General features: G+C 37.7%; 1 protein-coding gene across 1 annotated transcript; it reads left to right on the plus strand.

Annotated features, from left to right (window-relative positions):
* The first annotated feature begins 8,811 nt into the window (after nt 1-8,811).
* Nucleotides 8,812-13,081, plus strand: SLITRK1 (SLIT and NTRK like family member 1). Its single transcript, XM_043478254.1, has one exon. It carries the CDS (start codon nt 9,768-9,770, stop codon nt 11,856-11,858), a length of 2,091 nt encoding a protein of 696 aa, XP_043334189.1. The 5' UTR covers nt 8,812-9,767; the 3' UTR covers nt 11,859-13,081.
* Nucleotides 13,082-22,097: the final 9,016 nt, after the last annotated feature.

Here is a 22,097-nt window from a genome sequence, read left to right on the forward strand (position 1 = left end):
AAACTTCATTTAAGAAAAACAGCAAGTTACTGCATGAGTTTAGAATGCAAATCTAGTACCCGTTTAACATATCTGTTGTGAACATAGCTATTAAACTAGTGAATTTTGTTTATTAGATGTTATTCTGAATATTTTCTAGACCAGTCAATGGATTTTTTCTGGGTAACAATTTCAAGCTGTGCCATATTAGAAAAAGGAGGAATACATAAAAATAAGAGGTTAGGCAGATAATACTATAAAGACATAGACAAAAAATATAAATTGTTCACTATCATGTATGTAGAACCTTGTATTCTTAAAAGTAAGTTACTAATTTAATTGAAAAACAAATGAAGATGAAGAATTTGTCACTTACCAAAAAGTCACACAATGAGAGACAATCAAGTTGAGAAGGAAAAACATATTTCAGGAAACATATGCATGTATCCATATGCATATACATCTATTTATATGTGTGTATACCCATGTACAAGTTTACTTGTATATATACGTCTCTGTATATGTGTATGTGTGTATATATATATTGTGGCTCAGCTGGTAAAGAATCTGCCTGCAATGGGGAGACCTGGGTTCGATCCCTGGATTGGGAAGATCTCCTGGAGAAGGGAAAGGCCACCCACTCCAGTATTCTGGCCTGGAGAATTCCATGGACTATACAGTCCATGGGGTCACAAAGAGTCAAACACGGCTGAGTGACTTTCACACTTTCACATTAACTTATGTAAATCAGCTACAAGACATGAGATCACATCCTAGACTTCATGGTAGCTATTAGAAGGAGAAAGACTTTTGATAAAAAGAAAAATTCCAGGAAAAGGATATGTCACAGTGATTTAGATATGAACTTCAGCTTGAAATAATTGGGAGCTCAGATAAGCATTGCACTTTTAATCTAAGTGCACATAGCATACTATATGTTCAAAGAAATAAATGGCCTCTTTGTTGGATTGACCATGTAATTTATTGTATGGATCAACCTTTGAAAGTGAAGTTGTATGCTGTGTATATTCACTACTAGAAAACCCTGCATAAACCAGGACCTTTCTGGGCAAACCAGAATGTTATGTTCACTTCGTTCACATTTCAGATCAGTCTGATTTTCTGACTTATTGACATAGAAAAGGGCATTTAGGAGGAAGAAACTGAGTAGCCCCCAAATTCTCTGGAAAGGCCAGAGAATCACACTGGGTGGGTGGACAGAAACATAAGTGGCCCCACTGACAGAACTGGTTGAAGTCTTGCCACATCACATTTTTGCAGAGGATGGTGTTGCCAACATTCTGACCAGTGGTACAAACTTTCACGTCAACCTCACCCTCAGCCGGGGATATCCTGAGAAGACGTTCCCTGCCAGGTTTATACTGCATGTGCCTCCTTCTGCCAGTACTACCACTGCTAGTGGAAATCCTTCCATTTCTCTTCCCACGAGTCACTAGGTCTAATGTCAAAATCCAGGCATGTGAGTCTAACTGGCCAGGCCAAGTCTTAACAGTCTGCTAGATAGAGCCATCATGAGATCTGGGAAAATTGAGAGCTAATATTTTTAACATGTATAATAGTATATATAGCTTATCTCCCAACTAGAGTTAAAAGAAACTGACTAGGGTTATGAAGTAAGATTCCCACACAAACACAGTGTATGGAAATCTATGATTTTTCTGAGTTTGATGCCAAAGTCCTTGATATTTTCAAAGCTCCAGGTAACTGCTCATGTGAGATGATGCTTTTTCATCTAATAATTACCATAAATGTAAGAGCTGCCAGTTCTAACTGATTAGAAAATGACATGTTTTCTGCCTTAACAAGTACTATTTAATCTTTTTCCTTGGGTAATTCAAAGTGCCCAATAGGATTTCCATTTTTCATGATGCTGAAATAAAAATTATACACTAGTACATAGTGCTTATGCCAAAATCTAAAAGAGATGGTGTTGACCTTTTGCATCAGCCGATTAGACATTAGCCATCTACATGTGGTGATTTAATGGCCATCACAAAACCCAATCCACCTCTGTTAAATATATCACTCTACCTGGCCTACAATAGTGCATGTGATAAGGAGATTTATTCCTCCTGATCAAGACATTGCATATTCAAGAAACAAGAATGAAAATGCAAATGGTGGCATTGGCCATCTTACATTTTTATATTCTGGTATCTTACACAGGATAAATATTATATGACATATGATGTCTCCAGTGTATGAATGTTTGTGTGTGGCTTCTTTGTGCATGTAAAGATAAATAATTGATATTAACATCTATCTTTTTTGAAAACTGTTGAAATAGAATATGGGTACAGTACATTTTTAAATTGTTGCATTATTTTGAAATCTCATGAACACCCCACAAAAGAGTCAAATTTTGGCCTAAAATGAGACCCACAGGAGACATTGTAATGTACATGATAAAGATAATAACGTAACTAGTGAACAGAGATTTTTAAAAGACATATTTTTATCAAAGAAAAAAAGGAAAACAGTTTAGCCTCTTTAAAAATTTGTCACAGCTCCTAAAAGACTGGGCTTCGTAGGTGGCGCTGGTGTTAAAGGATACACCTGCCAATGCAGGAGACACAAAAGTTGCAGGCTAAATTCCTGGGTGGGGAAGATCCCTTGGAAAAGGAAATGGCAAACTCTGCAGTATTCTTGCCTGGAAAATCCCACTTATAGAGGAGCCTGATGGGCTATAGTCCATGGGGCCACAAAGAGTCAGCCATGACTGAGCACACCCAAAACACTAATAGAATAAGAAGTAACATTTTTTATTTTATGCATTTTAAAAGTTTAATCAATAAGCTGAAGAGGTATACTCTCTGGGTTTTAGACTTTCTTATTTTCAGGTCTTTTAGATTCATGACAGTCAATGTGACAATCTATTTTCTCTTGCAAAAGTACCAATTCATCCCTAGCATCATCATTAACATCATTACACATTTGTTGGTTGTCAACCAGGTGCATGGTACTGTACTAACTCTTAAGGGATACACAAAATGTAAGTTAGAAACTCATTTTCTGGAGAAAAAAGGAATTTTATAAATATATGCATGAGAAAATATATCTAGTGCACATAATGCATAGAAAACGTGAAACATTAAAGTCTACCTAAATAATTCATAGATTGTATCTCTTTTCCAAGTTCCTCATTTGTGAATTAATCTGAGCTTTCCGAGCTTTCTGACTCCTATGGTCTGCTCCACTCAATTTATCACTGTTGGATTATGCATTGTTGTTCAGTTGCTAAGTTGTGTTTGACTCTTTTCATACCATATAATATGCCCAGTACTCTGCTAAGTGACATATATATAAAAAGATGAAAAGATTTGACTTCTGCCCTCAAGGATGTTACACTCTGGTGAGAAATCAATGCCACAAAACAAATAATTAAAAAAAAAAACAAAACACAATTTAGTAGCTATTCTATTGGTGGTATTAAGGTGAAAGGGAGTGAGATGCATAAGTGACTTGGTATGCAAAGGACTCACAGAATTGATGTTAAGTAAAAATTATAGTTTAAAAGTTGAACAGGAATGAAGAAGGCACTTGATCTACTCTATAAACAATTAGATATGAAAATGAATTTGTTCAAGTAATAAGGTCAGCATTGGCTTCACTTTAAAAGTCCTGAACTAGTGGGAAATATTTTAAATGATAATAAATAATAGTGGCAGAGGTTTAGGGAAATGGCAAATTTCATCTACTGCTCACGGTGTATAAATTGGCAAAAATTTTTGTGTAGGCAATTTGTCAATTTGATCACCTTTTCCCCAGACTTTGACCTGGCAATCCAACTGCTAGGGATCTGTAATGAGAAGATAAATGATGATGTTTACAATGACTTATGTACAAGGTTGTTCTTTGCAACATTACTTATGAGAGCAAAATCTTTAGAAAGAACTAAATATCCAACAATGTAGAATTATTTCAATGAATTATGTTACATTGTGCAAGCAAATTCAGCCCCTAATATAATATAGTAATGGATGTTTATTAACACTGAACATTTTCAGAAATAAATGTTAAGTGCAAAAAGTATATTACAAAATGTATAGCTGTATGTTCACCACATTAATTTCTGAGTGCTGCAATTCTGTGGTTTTAATTTTGTTGTGTTGTTGCTCTCAACATTTTCCCCAAATCTAAACAAGTAATATATATTTCTTTATCTTAAAAATTTTAGTACATATGCTGTAGGAAACAAAAACAGAGCTATTTTTTGTAAGTGATGATATGCAAGGTCTTGTAGAATATTTTTTAAAGAATAGAATACTTTCTTAACAGCATGTACTTAATTACCAATTAAAATAATAAACAGTTGTACAACTATATGTCCTTAGTTCAGTATAGTATAGTGTAGCATAGTGCATACATAAGAATAACAAAAAACTTTGGTTGCCTAATTCATGTTAAAATAAAATGAAAGATTTTCTTACTTACAAACGTATTTTTGGTCAGTGTTTTCCCAAGTAGGTCCAAAATATGAGTTGTATGAGACTTTGTGGGAGAACAGTTTCAGTTCCAAGATGGTTGAAATTAAGACATAAACAATATAAATTTAAAGTGGTAGTAAAATGAGAAAATGATGCTTCAGGACATAATGTAAAAATGGGAAAAGTACCTTGATATGTCCTACTGAGTTTATTTGATGATACAGTAGGTACATTTTGAAAATCAACTTACTATGAAAGAAATATTTGTAAAGTATTTTATTGTTTTGCCTTTCAGAAGTCATGTAATGTAATAATTATCTTGGCACTCCACTGCTAGAATATTATTTATATGTAAAAAGAAGATGTGGAGAAATAGGGGGAAATCTTACATTCTAAACATATTAGTTTGTAGGTATAATTGATTTATTTCCTTGTCTCATAGTTTTTATGGTTGTTCCCAGAAGCAAGAATTCCAACAACTCCTTTATCTTATGAACCTTAGGAAAGGATAGTATAGATTAAACTCAGAAGTAGTGAGTTCTGTTTACAGTGGCTATTACATTTATTCTTGGCCTTAAGCCCTAGTGAATATGCAAATACATGAACAAATATCCTAAAAACAAATATGAAAAGTGTAAAGAATAATGAGACACTAGACCTTTACTGAAATTATTTTTTAGAGAGTTGGATTGAGAAAAAATGTGCTTCAAGAGACCAAAAATCTGCAAGCTCCCACAATTTAATTTAGTAATAAGGAAACTGACTTGGGAGAGCTGAACTAAAGTAACAGCATTGCATATTTAGAATAGATAGGGATTTAGGATTGAGAGTAAAAATTTGACTCATGAGGGTGTAGCTGTGTTATCTTTGCCAGTGTCAACAGATGTTATTTAATCTTGGTATATAACCCAATATACTTCAGTTTCAGCTTCTACACATAAAATAGGAGAATGATATCTCTATACACCAATAAATTATCAGTGTTTCCCTCTGGAATAAAAAGTAGTATGGATAAGGAAAGATTAAAGATGAACTTCTTATGTATAATTTTCTATTTCTTAAAAATATTACTTTTATAATTAAAAATCAAATGGAATACTTTAAAAAATTATTGTAAGGATTATATAGTGAGGAATAAAAGGATATAAAATTGTTTGCTATAAATTCTGCTTTTTCATCTTAAATATGCAGTGCACATATGGAAATGTCTGGAAATTTGATGTCATTTGTGAAAAAAAGAGATCATTAACAGATAGCCCCTTTCCGTTAATGACTTTGTGATGTTTACATCATATTTGTGTCACTTGAGAGATGAACCTATTTGAGGAAGAATAAGAAAAAGAGAAGAACATTTAATGATGCAATTGAAGGACTTTTGGCCACAGCATAAAAATGAAACTACAGTCCTGAGCAAATATTATCAATTCTCATCATCATCTGGAGTGTCCTTTATCTCTGGCTCCTGAGATCATCTGTTTTAAGAGGCAAAGTAATTGAAGTAGTTCACTTGAACTCAAATAGAAATCGTAGAACCCTTTTACGAAGAGTTCATGCCTAAGAAATGTTCCCCTAAGACATTAGAAATGTTTAGATCACATACACATTCCTTATTTTTTTTTTTTTTTTTACCACCCACCAAGAAATGTACTGTTATACTTGAAGAGTTATCCTTCCAGAGAGGTGGGTGTACTTTTCTTGATTGCTTTATTTCTCTGAAATATATTTATTATAAAAATAATTATGAAGACTTTTGTCAATTCATTAACAAGGGTGCATTTTCCATTGATCTATATGCGTGTGACTGCTTTCTGCTTACAAATTTGGTAGTGGATATGTTCATAGAGGTGATAGGTGGCTCAGTGGTAAAGAATCCGCATGCTAATGCAGGAGACACCGGACGGAGACAAGGGTTTGATCCCTGGGTGGGGAAGATCCCTGGCAGAAGAAATGGCAAGTGGTCCATACTGGAGTGGTCCAGTATGACTGCCTGGAAAAATCCTACAGACAGAAGAGCCCGGTGGGTTACAGTCCATGGGGTGACAGAGTCTGAGTCTGACACAACAGAGCATGCACATATTGGGCTGTCCCACACAGGCAGAGGTTAAAAAAAAAAAAAAGCTATCTGAGGATGGTAGAATTGGACAAAAATTGTGTAACATACTGAAACAGGAAAATCCTGTCCGTAAATTTTCCAATATGATTGGTGCTTTGAGAGGCAAGAAACAATCAGGAGAGGAAAGAAGCAATCAGGAGAGAAAGATACAGAGTTTAATGGGTGGGGGAGGGGTGGATTCTGAATATCAATTGCTTATTATCCTAACACTGTTCATTTAAATACATCCTTTCAGTTACTTCGCATATTCAACAAGTTGAATAAATAAGTAACCAATTAAGTGTTAAAGTGTGATTTTTAGATGGTTATCATCAATATTTCTCCTCCTAAACAGCCAGCATTTTCCTGTCTCCTTCAGAGTCTTGCCACAGATACTGCAGGACTCTGCCCTCCTCTCTCAGGGTGGTTTCTGGGGCCAAGAGGTTTCAGATCTGAGTCCTCTTACAAAGAAACCAATATCCTCCACCCCATCTGTAGTTCTCAACTGCATAGCATTATTTTTGAGAAAAGGTTTCAAATTGATTAAGCTCTTTTCCCTGTTCCTGCAAGTGATAATAGGTTAAGTTAAATAAGAACAGGATTGTTTTTAGAAGCATAATAGGTTGTCTGAAAACAGGCCTTTCAGTCTCTCCCTCTCTCTCTCCTCTGTCTCAAACACACACACACACACACACACCCCACACAGAGCTGAAGCTTCCTCCATGACTCCCCACTGAATTTCACCAGAAGATAACAACACATTTGATTATATGGAAATATTATATATAGATATGATAACTGTCCCTCCCCAATTATCACCTTCTGGTCCTGGTGAAAGAAATCTCCTCTACATTTCCCTGAATTTTCCCAACCTATTCCTCCTCCCCAAGTCTTTCACTCTTTAGCCTTTTCCAAATGCGTGATCCTTGAATATTTGATCTTTTATGCAGCTTATTAGAAACTTGTAACAGCTGTCCAACTTGTGTAAGACCTAATTAAAAGGGAAACTGACATGAACATAGTATCCCTGCTTAGACTAAAGAAAGGACCAAACAACATTTTTTTAAGTCCTGTAAATTCCAAACACTAAAACGATGCACACAATTTTTAGAAGTGTTGATGAGAAAGGTGTTGACTCTGGTAAGTCAGCAAAGTCTCTCTGAAGGCTTTCAGAGAGAAGCTGCATTTTCATATTCTCTCCCCTCCCAGATGGTAGTAGAACTTGGTTTTTATAAGCTCCATCTAAGTTGAAGAACCTATGGATTCCTTCCCTAGGAAAAGCCTGAGTACATTGCCCTGGCAGCACCACTGACCCAGCAAAGAGGAACTGGCCAGTACCTGAATAATGTTTGCACACAGCCTTGGAGACTGGAGATTTCTATCTCCCTCTAGCAGAATGCAACTGGTTATTTACTTGTATGCATTTTAAATTCCTCCAAATGGATGCAGAAACTTTGTGTGTTTGAGAGATTGAGGGAGTGTGTGTGTGTTTGTGATGTGCATGCATCAGTCTGCCAGTGGGTTTTTAAGAGCACTCACGAATCATACTGGGATTTTTCCCTGCCCCCTCCCTTCTTTTCCGGTTCTCAGTGAATGCTTTTGGGTCTGGAATCAAAGATGCAAGCATACATTGTGTTTTCACCCTGCAGACTTAAGTAACATTCAGGAAATATCAGGAAAACCTAACTCTCAAAGACCAAATTGACTAAAATTCTATAACAAGTTTTAAAAAGTATGTGCCTAAATTACATATCTCACAGCAAAAAAAAAAAAAAAAAAGCACACCCAATTTTATTATGTAAAATATATATGATATGAATGTATGTTCCAAATAGCCACTTTCAATATGCTAAAAGGAAAAAAAGGGGGGGGGTCTCAAAGACATCAAATAGCATAAAACATTGTACTGCAGAGACGGAAGAAATGCATTTAAAGAACCGATGAAAATGGCGTGCGGTATAATTACCTCAAATTGCTGTTCGCTTGACATCCTGACACTAATTTTATTCAAGCCATCGGGAAATAAATGTTTTAAAAGCACTCTTTTCAAACGCCGGAGCTAGTGGGGGCTGTGAGTTCATTAAGGAAAGGAAAGGGTAAAGTTTTCAGTACGCAAAACGAATTAAATAACCCTTTTAAAATCAGCATCTATGTGAATCGCCAGCCTTTAATGCCCACATTTTTAACGCTTGCCCTGTACGTGGATTGATTTTTTTTTTTTCCTTCAGCATTCCCTCACCAGATGGATTTTTGCTACTGCAGATCAGCAGAGGGTGTCAGATCTTTGAGTGCACCAGGCTGGAACGAACAGAGCTTCTTAGCAACTCTCTTCTCCCCCCTCCCCATTCTCGCGTTCTCTCCCTCCCTCAGACAGCTCCCCACTAACCACCCGCCCTCCGCCCCCTCCGCGTAATTCCGAAAGAGCAGAAGAAAGAGAAGGAGAACAGGAAAAGAAGAGCTAGTAACCGAGAGAGAGCCTGAGTCCAGGAAAAAAAAAAAAAAAGGCTGAAGAGGACCGAAGGGGAGGAAAGGGAAAGGATGGACAGCCACAAAACGCAGCGATTGCGGAAATTTTCCAGCGCCATTGGTTCGGCAGCGTGAGTCCTTTGGTCCGGAGTGATTTCAGCACCGGGGGGACTGGACAGCACCTCGGGGGGACTCCTGGGCAACCCGCAGCCACGGCAGGAACTCCATCAAGCAGCCTCAACAACAGAAGCCACTGAAATCCCTGCTTTGTATCAGAGAGGCAAGGTCAGTCCGACGCACAGCCTTGCACAGGCGGTGCGCCTGTACTACGCTGCAAACCCTCTGCTTGTTTCTCTAACATGCACTTGCTTCTAATTACCAGCATTGTTCCCTTTCTGATTAGTGAGGAACTAGGCGAGATTCTGTAAGGGTGTATTTTTAATTTCTGTGTACATATTTAACTTCTTTTTCGTTATCTTTAAAGGGGTGAGGGAGTGGGGTTATTGGTTCTACTTTTTTTTTTTTTTCTTTTTTTCTTTTTGCTTGCCTTGCACTACTGTGCCTGGATAGTTTGTAGATATAATTATTGACTGGCGCCTGGGTTGTTGCAGTGCGGGGGGGTTAGGGAGGAAAGAATCCACCCCCACCCCCCCAAACCCTTTTCTTCTCCTTCTCTGGGTTCGGACATTGGAGCACTAAATGAACTTGAATTGTGTCTGTGGCGAGCAGGATGGTCGCTGTTACTTTGTGATGAGATCGGGGATGAATTGCTCGCTTTAAAAATGCTGCTTTGGATTCTGTTGCTGGAGACGTCTCTTTGTTTTGCCGCTGGAAACGTTACAGGGGACGTTTGCAAAGAGAAGATCTGCGCCTGCAATGAGATAGAAGGGGACCTACACGTAGACTGTGAAAAAAAGGGCTTCACAAGTCTGCAGCGTTTCACCGCCCCGACTTCCCAGTTTTACCATCTATTTCTGCATGGCAATTCCCTCACTCGACTTTTCCCTAATGAGTTCGCTAACTTTTATAATGCGGTTAGTTTGCACATGGAAAACAATGGCTTGCATGAAATCGTTCCTGGGGCTTTTCTGGGACTGCAGCTGGTGAAAAGGTTGCACATCAATAACAACAAGATCAAGTCTTTTCGAAAGCAGACTTTTCTGGGGCTGGACGATCTGGAATACCTCCAGGCTGATTTTAATTTATTACGGGATATAGACCCCGGGGCCTTCCAGGACTTGAACAAGCTGGAGGTACTCATTTTAAATGACAATCTCATCAGCACCCTACCTGCCAACGTGTTCCAGTATGTGCCCATCACCCACCTGGACCTCCGGGGAAACAGGCTGAAAACACTGCCCTACGAAGAGGTCTTGGAGCAAATCCCAGGCATTGCTGAGATCCTGCTGGAGGATAACCCGTGGGACTGCACCTGCGATCTGCTCTCCCTGAAAGAATGGCTGGAAAACATTCCCAAAAATGCCCTGATCGGCCGAGTGGTCTGTGAAGCCCCCACCAGACTGCAGGGCAAAGACCTCAATGAAACCACTGAACAAGACTTGTGTCCTTTGAAACACAGAGTGGATTCTAGTCTCCCGGCTCCCCCTGCCCAAGAAGAGACCTTCCCCCCTGGCCCCCTGCCAACTCCCTTCAAGACAAATGGGCAAGAAGATCATGCTACCCCAGGGTCGGCTCCAAACGGAGGTACAAAGATCCCAGGCAACTGGCAGATCAAAATCAGACCCACGGCAGCGATAGGGACCGGCAGCGCCAGAAACAAACCCCCAGCCAACGGCTTGCCCTGCCCTGGGGGCTGCAGCTGCGACCACATCCCGGGCTCGGGTTTAAAGATGAACTGCAACAACCGGAACGTGAGCAGCTTGGCTGATTTGAAGCCCAAGCTCTCCAACGTGCAGGAGCTCTTCCTGCGAGATAACAAGATCCACAGCATCCGAAAATCGCACTTTGTGGATTACAAGAACCTCATTCTGTTGGATCTGGGCAACAACAACATCGCCACGGTAGAGAACAACACTTTTAAGAACCTTTTAGACCTCAGGTGGCTGTATATGGACAGCAACTACCTGGACACGCTGTCCCGGGAGAAATTCGCCGGGCTGCAAAACCTCGAGTACCTGAATGTGGAGTACAACGCGATCCAGCTCATCCTTCCCGGCACCTTCAACGCCATGCCCAAACTAAGGATTCTCATTCTCAACAACAACTTGCTGAGGTCCCTGCCCGTGGACGTGTTTGCTGGGGTCTCGCTGTCTAAACTCAGCCTGCACAACAATTACTTCATGTACCTTCCAGTGGCCGGGGTGCTGGACCAGTTAACGTCCATCATCCAGATAGACCTGCACGGAAACCCCTGGGAGTGCTCATGTACCATTGTGCCTTTCAAGCAATGGGCAGAACGCCTGGGTTCCGAAGTGCTGATGAGCGACCTCAAGTGTGAGACGCCGGTGAACTTCTTTAGGAAGGATTTCATGCTCCTCTCCAATGACGAGATCTGCCCCCAGCTGTACGCGAGAATCTCGCCCACGTTAACTTCCCACAGCAAAAACAGCACTGGGTTGGCGGAGACCGGGACGCACTCCAACTCCTACTTAGACACCAGCAGGGTGTCCATCTCCGTGTTGGTCCCAGGACTGCTGCTGGTGTTTGTCACCTCCGCCTTCACTGTGGTGGGCATGCTCGTGTTTATCCTGAGGAATCGAAAGCGGTCCAAGAGAAGGGACGCCAACTCCTCGGCGTCCGAGATTAATTCCCTGCAGACAGTCTGTGACTCTTCCTACTGGCACAATGGGCCTTACAACGCAGATGGGGCCCACAGAGTGTACGACTGTGGCTCCCACTCGCTCTCAGACTAAGACTCCCAGCCTGGGTAACGCAGAGGCGAGAGGAGGAGGGGAAGGATGGAGATGCCCCTCCACGGCCCCCACTCTGCCAGCATCCCCGGGGGTGGGGTAGGTCGGAGGAGCCCACACCCAAGTCCAGCGCGCCCCGAGGCTTGATGGACAAAAGTAAATAAATAACTCTGGACTCGCTCGACGCAGAGGGTCTGACCCCTTTCGTTCCCTTCGGGAAACAAAGAGCAGACTGTGGTGAGCTGGCGGAGCGCTGCCAAATCGCTCTTTGCTGCAGCCCCTTTTGACAAAGCCCAGCAGGAGCCCTGCTCAGAGCTGAGACGGTGCCCCTCCCCGCGGGGGAGGGGCTGGAGGGGCTGGCTGCCGCGGTCCTATACATATATACATATACCTACATCTATATAGAGAGATAGATTATCTATTTTTCCCCCTGTGGATTAGCCCCGTGAGGAGGTGGGGGCGCGAAGGCTCCCTGTTGGCTACGGAGGGATGGGCGGTTGCACGAAGGCATGAATGTATTGTAAATAAGTAACTTTGACTTCTGACAAAAAGTGCTGCATGGCTCGCATGGAATCCACGCGCTCCAGGGACGCTGCCCTCCCAGCGACTGGGGACCCCGTCACGTTCACAGCACCCACCCTCTTCTTACCTGATAAGTCCCATCATATCAAACTTTCTATAAACAAAAATACAGCATAATCAGAAAGTGCCATTTCGCCATTATTTGTGATCGGTAGGCAGTTCAGAGCGTTACGTTTACTGTGAACAACAACAACAACAAAAAATGTAAAGGTTTTATTTAGGATATTTGCATGGCTAGTCATCAGTCCATTTTATGAGTTAAAAATGTATTTTGTTGAGCAAAGTTTTTATGGGTTGTTTTGGGTTTTCTTTTATTTTGTTGGTGATTTTTCTTTTGGAGGGGGAATATTTTTCTATACATATCCAATAATGCCTTCCATCTGAATGTAAAATAAGTACCCATGATTTCTATTATAGTATCAGTGTAATTATTAAAAAAAAAAAGATTTTGAGGCAGTTAAGCATGACCAATTAATGTCACTCTAGTGCTTAGGCTGCGATCCTATGGTAGCAATTCTGTGCTGGTGTAAATCTTACTTATAAAGTAGGAAAAAAGAACCGAGGAAGCACGTGGAACTTACTAATTCTATTCGAGGATTTTATAATGGCATATTTTTTCAGTATTAAAGTGAAAATGTTTTCAACTCTGGGTCCTTACATTTTTCCAGCTTCGTATTTGCAACATGGTAAATTGGATTTGCGGTGGAAGGGATGCGGGAGGGGGATTGTTGGGGGGTGGATCCCTTTAAGAGCTACGTTAAGGCTCTCTCTTTAATCCTCTCAGCTTTTTGCCCTTTAGTAGCTCCCCTCCCCCTCCATCCCCGCCGGGACTTTTCCAGCTTTCCCCCTTGGTTAAGTAAGGTCTTTCCCCGACACGCCCCCTCCCCCTCCCTCTTCCCTCCCTCTTTCTGCGGCAGTGAATCGCTTTATTAATCCTGGAAATCCCTGGCTGCTGCTGCTGCTGCATACACTGCAGATATATTAAGGATGTTAGTAGAGATTTGATTTAATTGACTGTCTAGATCGGTCTCATTAAACAGTGGAGGTTTCATTGGTCAGCACTCTTTGATGAAAGACAGCCCTAATGACTGGCATTTGAGATGCTGCTGGCATTTTGAATTCAACATCTGCTGAAAACGGTAAAACTAATTAGTGCCCACCCACCCTCCCCGCCCCAGCAACTGCATATTGAAATTTGTTAAAGCACTCATCTTTATGGAAATCAATCATTATCCTAAAGAAGTGTTTCTCTGCTATCATTCGGATTTCTGGTTGTGGCCCAGTAATTAACAAGAAAAGCATTGAACTGTTTGAATTTTATGAGCCAGTGTAACTCTGGCCTCAATCATATTCCTCTGGGATTTCTAAGCAGTCTATTTTATCAGCAGTTAGGGGACAAAACAGCAAATAAAACCACAGTGTTGATGGGGTCTGCATTCCACCACATATCCACCCTTGAGAAGTATGTTAAAAGACTGCAGACCACAGATTTTTTTAAAAAACAACAACAAAAAATCACAATTGTAGGATTGTAAATCAGCTAATGAAAGCCCCCAGAGCAGTTGTAAGATTTGCCTTCTAGAACTCATATTCTAAAGAGAAGAAATTTCTCAGAACAGTGGTGTTCTAGAGTATGTATTATTTATTTTAACGCTTTTTAAATAAAATCTTTATTATAAACCATGACTATTCCTAAGGCCATTCATCATTTTCTCTCTTGATTCTTTTGTTTGTGGACTGCATTTCATAGTAGACTGATTCTAACCTGCTATTCTTTGACAAATATTATGGGTTCTTATTAATTTATTTAATCATTTTTCATGTCAAGACCTTAATTCTTTTATGGAAAGACAACTGGGTTCCTGGTAGGCAACCAACAGATTTACTCTTGATGAAAAAGTTGGGAGAGGGAATGAGTTATATATTCAAGGATGCTATGACCTTAAAAAGGAAAAGAAAAGATGGCAGGTGTTCTATGTTTTTAGTGGAAAGTGACCCTTGAAAGATACCTAGTGAGGCATGATGGTAATTTTTAAACTGATATGTTAGTTTAAGTCAGGAAAATAGAACTTCTGGTAGAAGGTATGTGCTGGGACCTGAGCTTTCCTTCATACTAATTAGATGAAACTAAAATATAGGAGGCAAAGTTTAAAGTATTTTTTAAATATTAGCTTCAGTGGTTTTTGAGTGGTCATTGTGTACCAAAAATGTACTAAGTGGTTTACAGAATTGTTTAATTTACCCCTCACAAGCACAGAATGGTAAGATGTTGCTATTTTCATTACACCAATGAGAAAATTGAGGTTTGAGGAGAGAAGGCAATAACTCAAATCTCATAAATAATGGGGCTGTATTTAAACCCAATTCTCCTCATACACCAAGAACTCACTCTGTGTATGGAGTAGTCATATACATTTACCTGTTAACTTTTTAAAGAGTGCTATCCTTTTTATAAATACAGTATAAAAATTAAGGACCCTGGGTGTATCTTCTTAATTCATTATGTATTGATGGCCCTTTATATTTTCAGTATGTCTTGCAACAGAAAGCATTGTCCTACATTTGAAGGAGATAAGTTTAGTGTGTTCTCTAAGACTGTGTATGAAGACTTAATGTATAAGAAAAAAGATGAATGTGCTTTATGAATTCATGAATTATATAAATTCAAGTCAAATCTAAATAATGAATATATTGATTCTAAAATATTAGGGCCATCAAATATTATAATACATAACAATATATGTTAAAATCTATGTAGAAAAGATATTCATGATTTCATAGAAAAGAACTTTTATTATTTATTTAGACCATGTTTTATTTAATTTGATAAAGTATCTCTGTCACAATTATATAAACTAAAATATAGTATATATACTTTTTAGTTTGCAGGGTATATAATACCATAAAATTTTCATTTAGAAGTACTTAGCTTCTTGTCTTCATTTTAACATAAAATGCTCATATAACTGTAGTTACCATGTGCTTTAGTTAAGATATCTTGTTTCCAGTTAAATCATCCCATAATTCATCAAAGTAAAAGAGATTTTAGTTGGGCCAGATGGAAAAGGAGGAAAGAAGATATCTTGTTCAGTTCCACTGCTTTAAAGAAAGTAGTACCTTCTGTGGCTGCTGGTGTAACTAAGAATATCCTAGAATTTAAGTTGTTGCCATAGAAATTTATTGTTTAACATTTTTTACAAGTTTACTGAGTAGGAAGTTAGAATAGCTGATCTAATATTCTATTACAGGATTCTTTTTCTTATCTTTGTTTATATTAAATGTAATTGAAACAGGCATTTTAATATATGTCAAAAGTATATTGGCGATTTCAAGGACAGTTTGTTAATTTGGCTTTTTCCAGGGTTGCAGATAGATATTATTGGCATGTACAGAGAGATGGATGAATTTGCAAGTTTGAATAGGGAAGTATGTGTTTTTAATGTGTTGGTAGAATGTTACATAGAGTGTTTTCTAATTTAACTCTTCTGATAGCTAAATTTTAAATATTAGTCTTTTTTTTTATTTGTATGCTTATTTGACCAAAAAATGGAAATATAAAATGTGCAAAAATTCATTTTTAGCATATGTTCACTTTTGGTTCATTTTCTTTATTATTTCAATCTATTCTAAATGTAACATATTAAATTTTAAAAGATGAGCTGTGTATGATAACAACAGGTATAGTAAGTATAGTAAGTATAGTAAGGCATACTCAGAATTACTAAGATATATGAGTTGTTTAAATTTGGCCCAGAACCATAAAAAAGAAGGCTAAATTAAATAAATTTCATTTAATCTCCTGGCATTGTCTTACAACTCTAAAGTGACCAAAAATATGATTATAAAAAGTGATATACAAGACATGCAGGACTTTCTTGGTGTTGAGAGTGTTTCAAAGAAATGCCACTAAATGATTTTCTGAACGCACATGTCACAAACAGAGCCATCCTGAAACCTGAATCAATAGTGACTCTGTTCTGGCCTATCAAAATTTGATTGGGTTTCAGAAAAAATTAAATAGTTAAGATAATAACAGATGAAGTGTTTAAGATTTGTAGCTTTATAATTATATGGATCATGAAGGAATCATCTTCATTTATTGAAGCCCAAGATCACCATTTGTCCTCATTTGATTGGCAATGTCCAGTTTATTGGCTTAGACTTCAAATATCTAATTAATCACTCTTCTCATTCCATTTGCTTTCTAAATATAAACTATATTAATACTTCAAAAATAATTATTTTTTCCTATTTAAAAGCTTACAGAGTAATTATCTAATAATTGAAAGAATTTTGAATGAGTTAGAACCTAAATATTAAATTGGCAACAATAATTGGGTACTTGTATGAAAAATATTCTAGAAGCTCTCTTACGGCAGTTCTAACCTCAAGGAGTTCACAACAAGGAGTTCACAAAGATGAGATACATACATCTTTCTAATTGTATAATAGTACATCATCAATAATTTTTAAATGATGTGATGTCACTAGAAAATTTTGTTTTTATCTTTTAAGTAATATAGGATTTTGGCCATTTGGATAATTACAGTTGTCACATAAGTTTTGGAGACAGTAATGGCACCCCACTCCAGTCCTCTTGCCTGGAAAATCCCATGGACGGCGGAGACTTGTGGGCTGCAGTCCATGGGGTCGCTAAGAGTTGGACAGACTGAGCAACTTCCCTTTCACTTTTCACTTTTATGCTTTGGAGAAGGAAATGGCACCCCACTCCAGTGTTCTTGCCTGGAGAATCCCAGGGACGGGGGAGCGTGATGGGCTGCCGTCTATGGGGTCACACAGAGTCGGACACGACTGAAGTGACTTAGCAGGAGCAGCGGCATAAGTTTTATCTCTTGTTCAAAGAGTTGAAAATCTTAAAACAGTGTTTTAAAATGAAAGAGATACTTGCATTACTTTGCTAGGTTTATTTTCATTTATTCTTTTGTAAAATGGGAATAATGTCTGCTATTTTGTAAGTTCGCTAAGACTTTTCTAACTAATCCTTCTAAGAAGAAACCGTCAAACAAGTTTTTATTTTAGCAAATGAATGACAGATGATTTTCAATGTTAGTTACTTGAGAAATCACATATAAATTTAGAAATTTGAATAAAATATTTTATAGTATCATAAGAACTACAGAATAGCTGTTTCTGGGTATTTGATTTGTGTCATTTACAGTATACATAATATAGATAACAGAAGCTTTAATATATTACATATACTTGAAAATTTTTATAGTAAAGCTAATGTTCCCCTAGCCATTTCTTATTTAGTAAAACCCAACCTTCAGTTATCTAGTAAAGTGTTCCAGATGGACAAGTCCAAGAATTAACAAGCAGAAAGCAATAGGCAAGTTATGCATTTACTAACTTCTATGCATTATTCTCTTTGCCTTGAGCTCCATTTCTTTTCTTGGCAGAAGAATACAGGAAGGAAGCATGTTCAGCTGCAGCATATCAATAGAAAAAATCAATATATAGTGAAAAATGAGAAGTGCCTGAAATGTAGATGGTCAATCAACAGTGCAGAGAAACAAGTTTCTCTGCATCCCAGGAAAGGGGGATGAGTGGAAAGGGTGACTGTTACCATAACAATAATGGCTCTTACCAGATTCTGTGATATTTATTGTAAAATTTTCTTTTTTAAATCAATATCTTTTTAATATTTCCAAAGTGCATATGATACAAAACTGTATGCTCATGATTATGATAGTAATCTGATTTGAATAGTATGTGTAAATATGTAGAACTTTTGGCCACTTCTCCATAAGGTTGCAAGAGTTGGGCACAACTTAGTGACTAAACCAACCAACATAAAATAATAACATTACAACATAGCAAGTGAATTTGAAATAATGACATTGCCTATACATTATTGTAAAATTCACATGTGTTACTCTAAGCATTCTTATTTATTAAAATAACCATTTTATATGCTTTAAGTAATCCTATATGACTAAATTACTACTGTTATCTAAAATATTTTGTTGTATAGTATGTGCAATGATATCAAGTAATGATTATTTGCTAATATTTATTTGCTAATTTAGATGGTTTCTGCAGCTAATCTGATAAAGTGACAAATCCAGTTAACTTTGCTAATTGGATACATTTAACACCAGTTTGGATTTCAGTGGCTATATATTTGAGTTTGGCTTTGTCATCACTGAGTTGGAAATTTACGTTATGAACTTTACAAGGTTCCTCAATAATGGATCAAAATTGGCTTAACTCGTTATCAGATGAATCTAAAGGGAATGAAATTAGTAAAGCAAAGAGTTTAATTCTATTAATCCCTCTGCTTCCTGAATAACTAAATGTGCTCTGATGTCTCAATACATGCTTTAATGAGGGAACTTAGCTTTATTATTATTATTATTATTACTGGGGATCAGAAAATGTTACATTTTAGATTTTTCAGCTAAACTTTGGACAGCATTTGTTTTTTTCACCAGAATGGTCAGCATTCCAACAATCAGGTTTCATGTTACAGATTGTATTTTCTATAATCAGGCATTAAGAAATGGCAAGCAGAGTATTCTAGGAGAGTATTACAGCCTTATGGTCTAATATTATCAGGAATAAAACGAAGTCAAGAAACTAACACCTGGAAACAGTAATAATCCCAGAAAAAATGAATTACATGGAACATTATGTTACTATTATAACTTTAAATTTATAATACCAAATTAAGAAGAAAGTCAAATCAGAGCCCTTTTTATTTATTTTTTTATTTTTTTTTTATTTTATTTTTTTTCAGAGCCCTTTTTAAAAGTATTTGCATAAGCATGACATCACTTAGAGCCAGCCTGAAACTATCTGTGCCACAAGCTTTGTACAATGTAGAACTGTTTTTTCAAATCTTCACATGGCTAGCTAACTTGGTGTCTGTTAAATTTCTATCCCTGAAAGCCCAATTTATACACTTGATTAGTAATCAAATTCGTAATTGGAAATAGAATGAGTTTCTAAGTGCATGGTTTTTAATTCATAATATCTTAAACTAGTATGACATATTTTAAGAAGAGATAATTCAGTCCAAAATATTGAGAAATGTTTTGACTACAGCCTTTATAGTAATGCATTCGTAGATACTAGTACAATTGCTGAAAAGTAATAGCTCAATTTTTAAAATACAACTGCTAGTGGCAGCTGTATGTACCATGTAGCGCAGGACACTTCAAGGAGGCAAAACTGCGTGGTGTCATGGAGATACATCTTAATTATGCCTAATTTAGAAAATTGAAGCATAAAGGAAGAAAAACAACTGAAGATGATGGAAATTTTACCTTGATATTTATTGATTTCCTATGCATGCCAAGCACTTAACTACACAGAAAAGACTAGAATTCTGCTTATCTGAATTTACATTCTATAGGGGATTACAGAAAACCAAAGATAATGGTAAACCATTGACTAATGAAGAGCTATGAATTAAATACAATGAGGGAGAGACTGACTTCTTTTTTTAAGGGAAGTCATGGAAGTTTTCTCTGAGGACATGATGCATGAACTAAGTGGAAAATGTTAACAGAGGATCATTTGAAGGCTGGATAAAGAGAGATCCTGGCAAATAAATCAAGTACAAAATATCCTGCTTTATCAGTGTTCATAGATATTTGAGGACCAGAAAGAAGGCCAGATTGGCTGCCGTCTGGCCATAGGCAGATATGAAGTTGGAGAGACAGAAAGCAGAGAATGCCTTATAAACCACAGCAAGGAGTTTAAATTTTTTTTTTTAAACATTTATTTATTTATTTGGCTGAATCAGGTCTTTGGTGGCATGCGAACTCTTAGGTGCGGCATATGGGATCTAGTTCTCTGATCAGGGATCAAACCCAGGCCCCCTGCATTGGGAACACACAGACTTATCCACTGGACCACCAGGGAAGTATAACATAGAGAGATTTAAGTAGGCAAGTGGTAAGATCCAAGTAGTTTATATAGCCATTTTGGCTTGTTTTGTTGTTCGTTGTTGTTATTCAGTTGCTAAGTTGTGCCTGACTTGTTTTGACCCCTTTGCCTGCAGCACTCCAGGCTTCCCTGTCCTTCATTATCTCCCAGAGTTTGCTCAGATTCATGTCTATTGAGTTGGTGATGCCATCCAACCATCTCATCCTCTGGCTTGCTTAGTGAGAATGAATTATCAGAGGGGAAGGAGAAGTCAAGAAACTGCTGTTGCAGAGCTTGGGAAAGCCATGATGGTGTCTTGGACAGTTGTGGTAGTGGTGGTGGAAAGAAGTGGTGCGTTGTGTGGTATATTTTCATGTCCAGCAGAACTTTGTATCAGAGCAGATGTAGGAGTGCCAAGGAAAATAATATGAGGGTTACAAGGGTATGTGTGTGTATTTTCTTTATCAACAAACTTGATGGTGGTAACTTTTATTGAGAAGGGAAGGCTAGAGGAAGCAGCTGTAGGTTTTAGAGTTCAATTTTGAACATGGTAAGAGTGAGATTCCTAGTTACAGATTCTGAGTAGACTGCTGGACATAGAAATATGGAGTGCAGGGGGAGTTTAAGGAGAAGAAAAAGTCTTGGAATTCATCATTCATCTTTTATCGATGGCTCCATTTTATAGAATTGAAAACTAAACCTATGGTTGTATTTAACTGGTACATGCTACCTTCAGGGCAGACTTACTTAAAATTGAATGTAAACTTGATTCTAGACATAACTGATGTAGAAAAGTTACAAAACATGTATGATATCTCTCATGTCTGTATATTTCTCCTCAAACCAGAAGACCCTATATAAACCCTAGCAAAATATTCATTTAAAAAATCAATTGAAAATGGAAAAAAAAAAAATGGTTCAAACAAGGCTAAACAGCTTATAGTAAAAAGGGACAGTGTGAACTTTAAATTGAAATACTTAAGCTGCTGCTTTAATAAGCATATTTCTGAGTGAGAAGAAAGCAAGCAATTTTATCCATTACCAGAGACAAAAGGCTAAACTTTTTTTTTTCCCCAAGAGGACAAATTTCTGGCAAAGGAAGATTAACTTTAATAATCAATCATAAAATAAGACAGGATCAGGTTCTTCTTATTTGGTAGTTAGTCAAGTGTTGGACTCTGTTTTGAAGACTTTATTTTACTTTGGCTTTCAATTCTGTGGTTTGGTCTGGTTAGCTGTTCAAAACCCTATGTCCCATTTGGTATTTAGTACAACTTTTGAGTAGATAACACAGTAAAAAATATTTAATGTTTTCCTCACAGAACTGTTTCAGCACACCATCACTGACTGTCTCTAATCCCTGACAATTTAAGTGTAATTGAACTTAATCTTCTGAGTAAATTGTGATTACTTTTCATTTTATTTTAGTCCTGTTGAAATTCAAATAGTCATTTTAGAGCTTGTATAAGGATACTTTTCCCACAAGGCTCTAAGTGGCTTCAGTTCTTTCTGTTTGGTTGGGATGCCATGACAAAATACTCAGCTTATTCTTAATAAGAAAGCTAAAAGCTTTCTCACAAGATAGCCTCACGGTGCTACAGAGTGTGAAGTCTTTGGGATCATATGTGACCCATGGCAAGGAACTTAGTCAGAAGGTCTTGATTCTAGATTATGTTCTCCTCTAACTAGCTTTGTGATGCTAGGCAAATCTCTTAACTCAAAGAAGTCCCAAATTTCATACCTAAAATGAGGCTGTTGGACTACAAT

The sequence above is a fragment of the Cervus canadensis genome, chromosome 9 (assembly GCF_019320065.1).
Source record: "Cervus canadensis isolate Bull #8, Minnesota chromosome 9, ASM1932006v1, whole genome shotgun sequence".
NCBI lineage: Eukaryota > Metazoa > Chordata > Mammalia > Artiodactyla > Cervidae > Cervus > Cervus canadensis.

Excerpts from the sequence above, each read along its gene's own strand:
- SLITRK1 (XM_043478254.1), top strand. The coding sequence starts at position 9,768 with ATGCTGCTTTGGATTCTGTTGCTGGAGACGTCTCTTTGTTTTGCCGCT.